This window comes from Pinus tabuliformis, chromosome 2_2 (assembly GCF_031772625.1).
Source record: "Pinus tabuliformis cultivar Carrire ecotype Pingquan chromosome 2_2, CPIR1, whole genome shotgun sequence".
Classification (NCBI taxonomy): domain Eukaryota; kingdom Viridiplantae; phylum Streptophyta; class Pinopsida; order Pinales; family Pinaceae; genus Pinus; species Pinus tabuliformis.
This window is the reverse complement of record NC_142300.1, coordinates 812,949,763-812,958,278: the sequence shown is the minus strand read 5'-3', so window position 1 is coordinate 812,958,278 and position 8,516 is coordinate 812,949,763. Positions and strand designations below refer to the sequence as shown.

At 37.2% G+C, this 8,516-nt stretch overlaps 1 protein-coding gene across 4 annotated transcripts; it reads right to left on the bottom strand.

Annotated features, from left to right (window-relative positions):
- Positions 1-386: 386 nt before the first annotated feature.
- LOC149195433 (uncharacterized) lies at positions 387-8,033 on the bottom strand. 4 transcript variants are annotated; one of them, XM_089405258.1, is made up of 12 exons: positions 7,511-8,033; positions 6,855-7,334; positions 6,570-6,725; positions 5,548-6,460; positions 5,154-5,461; positions 4,535-5,036; positions 4,185-4,448; positions 3,292-4,093; positions 2,999-3,141; positions 2,594-2,913; positions 1,958-2,280; positions 387-967 (listed from the first exon to the last, which is right to left on the bottom strand). In XM_089405258.1, the coding sequence occupies exons 10-12, from the start codon at positions 2,675-2,677 to the stop codon at positions 901-903; spliced, it is 474 nt and encodes a 157-aa protein (XP_089261384.1). In that variant the 5' UTR covers positions 2,678-2,913; positions 2,999-3,141; positions 3,292-4,093; positions 4,185-4,448; positions 4,535-5,036; positions 5,154-5,461; positions 5,548-6,460; positions 6,570-6,725; positions 6,855-7,334; positions 7,511-8,033; the 3' UTR covers positions 387-900. The 4 variants fall into 4 exon arrangements, 1 of the variants encoding a protein (XP_089261384.1); XR_016254587.1 differs by lacking the exon at positions 387-967 and adding an exon at positions 2,394-2,499 and having other exon boundaries at positions 2,243-2,280; XR_016254586.1 differs by lacking the exon at positions 1,958-2,280 and having other exon boundaries at positions 835-967.
- Between the last annotated feature and the right edge of the window lie 483 nt (positions 8,034-8,516).

Below are 8,516 nucleotides of genomic sequence, written 5' to 3'. Positions count from 1 at the left end.
AACTAGAAGACAGTACTGCGCTGAGAAAACACAAGAACCCAAATGGGGAACAAGATCGAAATATTTTATAAATGAATAAAATACAATACAGGGTTGACATTATCTCAAAACTAATTGCATTTTTTTTATATATATTTTTAAAGTCACTGTAAAGGCCAAGAGAAGTGTACTAGCAAAAAAATATATATATTTTTTTTTTTTGGAAAAGTAGAAACAGAAAAATATTTCATTTTAGAATGTGAGACGTTAAAAGATAACAAGGAAAGTTATGCAGATACGTTGGTAGCTAGCTCTTGGCATAATCTATTTAGCCAAGTGTTTGTCTAAAATCCAAAAACATTTATTGTGAAGCTTCACAAGAAAAAAAACAAAATATCTCAAGCAGATGAAGAAACAATCTGTCTCATAGACTATCTTTAACATTATGAATGTTAAAATAATTTCATTTTTTCTTTTTAATAATTTCGCTCTATTGACTCTTTTCCCAAACAAAAAAAAGAAGAAAAGAAAAGAAGACATACCACCACATCAATTATGTTTGTGGAAAATTTTACTATCCATACATGAAATCCGTGACTGTCATATGTAGCATTTTGCGCTACTATACAAGAAGTAGATGAGGTTCCGTCTTATTATTCTTCTCCGCTCGTACCTGTGTAACAGGCCTTGACAGAAGAGAAACCACTTTCACCTGCTCCGCTCGTACCTGTGTAACAGGCCTTGACAGAAGAGAAACCACTTTCACCTTCAGGAGATGGCCCATCTTCATCTTCACTTTCAAGGAAGAACTCCAAACCGTAGCAGTGGTCGCACATTTCCTCTAAGAGGGATCCATTTTCATTACTAAGACCTTCGGTGATTGCCTTGGCCATTATGTCGCAATTTTTCATTAACTGCGATTCAATTTTTCACTAATTGCGATTCAGCTTGGTCCAGCCTGTCCTTGTTGACGGCAGCTACATCAAACCTGCCAATAGTAAAAACTAGCATTAGGAATATTTTTTTTAAGTCCTGTTTGTAATCAGAGTTTTCGAAATTTATTTACGCCGGGCTCTACCTTCAACACAAATCAACGAACCGACTTCTTTGTTCTAAAGATTTATTTGATTGTATAGAAGGCCCGGTTCTACACATAGTCATAACTCACAACCTTTTATCTAAAGGGAATCATTTGGCACACCACCCATGGCATATAATTTGTTTGTAAACACATAAAAAAGGCTATGGTTTTATGGGTTGCTCTGGTTATAGCTACACAAAAAAACATGAACTCTCTGAATATCTATGGTGACGACTCAAAGGTATTGATAGACGGTATCATGGGGACTCACAGGTTGCTTTTCACATACACCATCACGTATATAAGTATATATATAGGGAAGGTAAGACAACGGCTGATAGCCTCTCCAAGGCCGGCCTGAGCTGCGATTCTGGTAAAATACAATATAGGTATTTGGTTGGAAACAGGATCCTGGAGGAAGGTTGGCTCTGCCTGCCCTGAACGTCTCGTCTCCCCTCTATATTGCTACATTTTTTCTGATGGTTTCTATCTTTTAGTATTTAAAATAAGCTGCAATTCTGTTTCCATAGTACTCAGATTATGCTTGACTTTGTGCTAATTTCGGACAATATCTCAGTTTTTTGGTTAGATAGTTTGGTTTATTTATTGATATTATTCTGGAACTTTCTTATCCAGCACATTGTTTGACTGGATGGATGAAGCTTTGTGCTAATTTCAGATAACATCTTAGTTTTTTGGTTAGATAGTCTGGTTTATTTATTGATATTACTCTGGAACTTTCTTATCCAGCACATTATTTGACTGGATGGATGAAGCTATGAACCACTTGTACTGTTTTTATTTTATAATAGAAGCAGCGTTTTTTTTTCTGAAAAATATAATTGGTTTCTAAACACCACTATTGTTATTGTTAACATTAAAGTATCCACTACTCACAAGGCAAATTTGGATTGATCAATTTGAGTACAGCACTTGATGGACGATGCAACTATAATTGCTGTTGCTACACACTTCATCTTTCTCCACAACCCAGGCTTCTGATTTAACTGCCGAGTATATTTGGCCAATCTAAACAGCTTGTCTAAAACAAACAGGCACTCAATTCGGTTGGCAGAAACAGTTTGAAATCTCTCCAGAACATCCGCCACCGCAAGAAGACCTGCAACAGCCCAGTTTGCCTCTTTTATACTCTTCAGCAAACTGTGAATGACACTTGTCCGCTTATCTTTTTCTTCAGGATGACCAGAGATGACATCTTTCTGAAAACCATAATATATGAATTTATATTAAATATTTCATATAGAAGTTGGACATGATCCAGCAATGAATTTCATGTTAGGACAAAAAATTAATCAATTGAGAGGTTTAATACCGACAACCCAATCGTCCATAGCTCCGTCTGACAGGAAATTATTTAGCCTACGGAAACTTCTGGAAGTGGGCCAACTGACCTTTGGCTGGGACCACTTTTTACCCTCCTATTAGGAAATGAGAAATGAAAAGTCGTTTTGTTAATAGAAGATAATATGATTCAGAAATCCAACGAGGGATACCAAATAAAAACCAATCTACCTTGTTGAATTTGAAAAGCTGATAAAGTTCCACTCCCCAAAGCTCAGATATGTATCGTGTCCAGCTATCAAAATAGACATCCATATTTTCTTGCTCAACTGCTGCAGCGGATGTTGTTTGCGTGTTCTTTATAAGGCTGGCAGAGACCCCCTGGGTCCTGATCACGTATTGCTTTTTCTCCTCCTAAATCCTTCATCATTACCTTTATGCATCGCTGTACTCTATCTTTCCTAATTGGTCGGAAAATCGACCGGAAAATCTCTCCTCTGAAAGCTGCAACCATTTCGCACCCCTCGTCCATGAAGGCAAAGGATCCGTACCTGTAGTCTTCAGGCTTAGGTTGAACAGAATGTAATTTCCAATTGATAATAATAATCTTTGTAAAAAAAATTAGTGAAGTAAAACCTGCTCATAATAGTACGGCCAATCTGAATAATGTGAATGCGGTCCCTGAACTGCTCCATTGCATTCCGTATGGAACATATAACCTCCTTATCATTCCCGCTATACCAGCATAACAATTTTCCTTGAAACAATAGTTTTTTCACCTACTTGGAAAGAACGAGCAAAATAAAAATTATATTTGAAAATCAATTACCTGTCATCTATCCATTATTATTTTCCCTTTATTTTATATTTATATTATTATTATCATGGTTAAAAATATATTATAATGGAAAAACAAGTAAAATTAATACCTGAATTGACAGACTTTCTAAGTGGTTGGAAAGAAACTCTGAAGTCGACATCTTCCTTAGTTGTTCCCATTCTTCTTTTCTGGATTCTTCAATTTTTTCAGACATGGTAGGAAAAGCTTTTACTCCTCATCTCACTTGATATGATGCACTTTGTAGATGGTTAAAAAGAACCCTAAACGACTATCCCTTATCTAGAAGGGATATAGAATGTCTATAAAAGCTGATTCTCCCGTTTGGTTCTACAATCCAATTTATAGTTGGATACCATTATTCAGATACATCACTTTCTCCCCATCCACACTGGTTCTCAAAAAAGAACTCAACTACTCTTGTTATTACCATCCATGAATTTTAGAGAACAAACCAAGGAACTTCTCTTGAAAACTGCTCATATACATCAAATACATCACATTCTTCGCTTGGTTTCACAAGAGGAATGGATATAATTTCAAGATCAAGTTTCTCTTTCTCGTCAAGGTACATTGCCTTCAAAAATGGAAGGCGAATGTCATAGGAGGAGTTGGGAGGCCTCATTTCTAAAAGAATAGTTTTTCCTTTCAATTTGTCAACTCCACAAGTAATTTTCCGTTCGGAGATTTCGGTTAGATTTGCAATTTGAAAAAGATGGTTCCTGCAAACCATTTACTAGGTCACCCAATTCAGGGAGATTTTTCAATTTTGAAAAGTTGACCAATCTTAGTATTCTCAAATGTCCAAGCTGTTGAAGATCCTTGGAAAAGATTTGAAATACATGAAAATGTGAACTTCCATCAAATTCCATCTGTCTCAAACTGGAAGGCATCTGCAAGTTATGTGTTTAATACGTTACAATCATATGAAACCATTAAAAGTAGTAAAACATTGAAAAATGAATAGGAAATAGAATCACTTGCCTCAGATAGCTTTAAGTCATTGGGTTCCTAACTGAGGTACCTCAATTGCTTTAACTTTGACACACCATGAAACGGAAGCTGGGGAACTTTCGCTTCAAAAAATACCAACTCCTTAAATGTTTCAGTGCACTTGCCCTCCACCTTTGGAAATTGCCCAAGTTCAAGAACTCGCAATGATTTATGCATTAAGTCGAGCGTTTCTGCAGATATTTCCAATGCATCCTTATTATCACTTAACTAGAGGGCTTTTGTCCGATGAGCATTCTGCATGTCATTATAGAGTATAGTTAAATTAAAATAAAAACAAACACTATATAAACAAGCATGTATATCGTTCATAGATTTGTTACCTTCACTTGGAGGAACTCCTTAAGTTTGTTTGCACTGGTGAATGTTTTTCTCACTTTCTTTCCTTTTGACTCTTTCTTTGAAATTTGGCAAGCGAGTGTTAAGATGACATTGTGTACACATGAAACGCCTTTTGTTGTTCTAGTGACAAGTGCTCTGCTTTCTAACATTTCCAGTTTATCTTTTCCCACAATATCTTCCGCACTGTCCCAAGCCCATCCTTTGAAAAATGAACAGAGGTCTAAAAATGGATCTTTACAATCAGGGGGAGAGCATCGTAGGCAAAGGCGTAGCGCATCTCCTCAAAGACCTCACTCGGCCATTTATCTTTTCTGAAGCACCAGTGTAGAATAAGCTTCCTGCTCATTTTTTGCACGACCTATAAATGGTGCTGTTAATGTTAACATGAGGGGAATTCCGCCACGTGTGTATGATGTCATTGGAAAAGATTTGAAATACATGAAAATGTGAACCAAATTCCATGTGTCTCACACTGGAAGGCATCTGCAAGTTATGTGCTTGATACGTTACAATCATATGAAACAATTAAAAGTAGTAAAACATTTAGTTACGTAGAATCAATTTTCTTAGGAAAAGTGAATGGGAAATAGAATCACTTGCCTTAGATAGATTGAAGTCATTGGGTTCATAACTGAGGTACCTCAATTGCTTTAACTTTGACACATCATAAAACGACTGAGATACCTCAATTGCTTTAACTTTGACACATCATAAAACGGAAGCTGGGGAACTTTCGCTTCAAAAAATACCAACTCCTTAAATGTTTCACTGCACTTGCCCTCCACCTTGGCCAATTTCCCAAGTTGAAGATCTCTCAATGATTTATGCATCAAGTTGAGCGTTTCTGCAGATATTTCCAATGCATCCTTATTATCACTTAACCAGATGCCTATTATCTGATGAGCATTCTGCATGCCATTATAGAGTATAGTTAAATTAAAATAAAAACAAACACTGTATAAACAAACATGTATATCATTCATAGATTTGTTACCTCCTCTGGGAGGAAGTCCTTAAGTTTGCTTGCACGGTTGAATGTCTTTCTCAAGTTTGCTTGCACGGTTGAATGTCTTTCTCACTTTCTTTCCTTTTGACTCTTTCTTTGACTTATACATTTGTGACCTCCTCTTGGAGGAAGTCCTTAAGTTTGCTTGCAAGGTTGAATGTCTTTCTCACTTTCTTTCCTTTTGACTCTTTCTTTGAGTTTTGGCGAGTGAGTGTTAAGATGACATCGTGTACCCTTGAAACGCCATTTGTCGCTTTCTTTCCTTTTGACTCTCTCTTTGACTTTTGGCGAGCGAGTGTTAAGATGACATCGTGTACCTTGAAACGCCATAGTGTACCCTTGAAACGCCATTTGTCGCTTTCTTTCCTTTTGACTTTTTCTTTGACTTTTGGCGAGCGAGTGTTAAGATGACATCGTGTACCCTTGAAACGCCATTTGTCGTTATAGTGATAAGTGCTCTTCTTTTTAACATTTCCAGTTTATCCTTTCCCACAATTTCTTCCACACTGTCCCAAGCCCATCCTTTGAAACAGAGGTCTAAAAATGGATCTTTACAATGAGGGGGGAGAGCATCGTAGGCAAAGGCGTAGCGCATCTCCTCAAAGGCCTCACTCGGCCATTTATCCTTCTGAAGCACCAGTGTAAAATAAGCGCCTTCAACTATCAATGTTGTTGCATCTTGGATTACATCCTCCATTCCTCTCGGGCTTTCTTTGAATCTTTTAACAACAGATGCAACATAACTCATTTCTTTTATAAGAGCCTAACACTTTTCTTTGTTGGTGGAAAGATCGTCAAATCTTTCCAAATTATATGCAACCACCAGAAGTCCTGCTGTAACAACGCTTACCTGCTCTATATCCTTTAGGAATGTGGTAACAGGTCCAAATATAACATCTTTCTGAACACCACCAAAAAATAAAAGAAATTTGGGCTTCAATATAATTATACTCGACTTTCAGTTTTAGTAGCAAGTGATGAACCTCTGAATGAGAACTAATTATACACACCAATTTAGAAGCAAAATCTAATGCTGATGACAGTAACTCCTTAAAGTTCTTCAAGTCGGTTCCCCATGACAATATGGCATTTAATTTCTTGAAGCATGGAACATCAGGCCAAGGGAAATTGCTGGGATTAGATGCTTTTTTATTTCGAAGCATTTCCTAAGAAAAAACACGAAATGAATTATATATTTCGAATCCGATATCACAGTAATTATAATACTATCGAGTAATATAATTCACAATCTAATTATAATATAATTCTGATGGATATGAAAGATTGTGATGTACCTCCTCTCTCAGTTTCAAAAGCTCAGATATGTGCTCCATAAGGTTATCGAGATTGACATCCACCTTTTTTCCCGTCGATTTCCTCAATATCTTTATGTAATATGGTGTTAATGACATCTGATTTAGTTGCACCTCTGGAAGAGGAAGAGGACGGATCTTCATCACACCAGGGGGCTTCTGAAACGTTAAGATTGACATCGACGTCGTCTCCCTCATATTTCATTGAAACATTAGAAGATCCCGAGGATGAAGCTTCATTGCAATGGGGGGCTCCTAGTACATTGAGATTGACATTCACGTTTTTTCCCTCAGATTTCCGCAGAAGATTCAGAGATTCGGAGACTGGAGCTTTATCGCACTGATGGGTTCCTGAAACATTGAGATTGACATCAACATGTTCTATCTCATATTTCATTGAAACAACATTAGAAGATCCAGGGATTGGAGCTTCAGTGCGCTTGGGAGCTCCTGGAAGAGTTTCTGCACAATCACAATCGCCATCAGCATCAGTATTATAATTTGCAGAACCATGCGCTGATGGCCTCAAATTGTAGCAGCAGAAAGGCCTTCTGTGACATGACTACATTATTCTTAAAAAAAATATTCATAAACATAAACAAAAACATTCAATCTGTTGCACTATCAAAACATTGTACCTATTGTATTATCAATTGCAGAAGGCCAGCTCCGACTACCTGCTGAAGTGGGATCTCGTCCCTATTCATCCGATGAAGCTGAAGAAGAGCAGGAGAAGCGAATGCAACAAGAGCGTTTGGTTGCCATTTCTCCTCTTGAACACACAAAAATGAATGATGGTAGAACCAGACTCTTGCTCTTGGCTTGCTTATGAAAAATGATAAACAGCAAATGGAATGTTTAGGCCAAAGGCATTCTTTTAAGGGAGGGATCCCCACCGACCTTAGTCCTCTGTCGTAGGCCGCTCACAGTTAGCCAGCTATTCATTGTGCAGGCCCTCGTCTCCCAGGCAGGGTATGGCTGGATGATGCGCCGGTCTGGGGTTCCAAACCCGGTTCTTCGATTTCGGAGGAATCGATATATTCAGGAGCATGGAAGTATTCAATGCAGGACGGGCAGTAAGCTTCAACACGCAAGGGAAAAGAAAACGCCCTAGGATGTCTATTCCGGTGGTGGATATCAAAGACCTCTATGGCCCTAATCAGCCGTTCAAGGAATAAGGAATCAGGATGGCTTACCAGGTATATATATCCATCGAGGGTTAAACCCTACTCATTCCTAAATTAAATTTAGGGTTAAATTTGACAGGTAACCCTATTCACCAGTAAATTATTTCACTTTTTCAGGAGGGTTTTATTTTTAAACTGCTTTTCACAAAAATTTTAGATTTTTAATATTTGCTTTTACCACTGTTAATATTCTTCATTTAAAAACATAATCAATAAAAATTCTCAATAAACATAGTGATGGTAGATATCGGTGGATTCATAAACCTTGAACATTAGGATAAAAGAAAGTGAATAAATTGTGTTTTTCCCACTCACACATAAAAGTAGTAGAACATTTTCTCTACATCTTTTTTTAGGGAGGGATGATCTTACAAGATAAAATAAAATAATTATATTTATGTCTAATTAATGATCATAAAGTAGGTCAAAAGGACTCTTGAGCACAATGATGTCCATA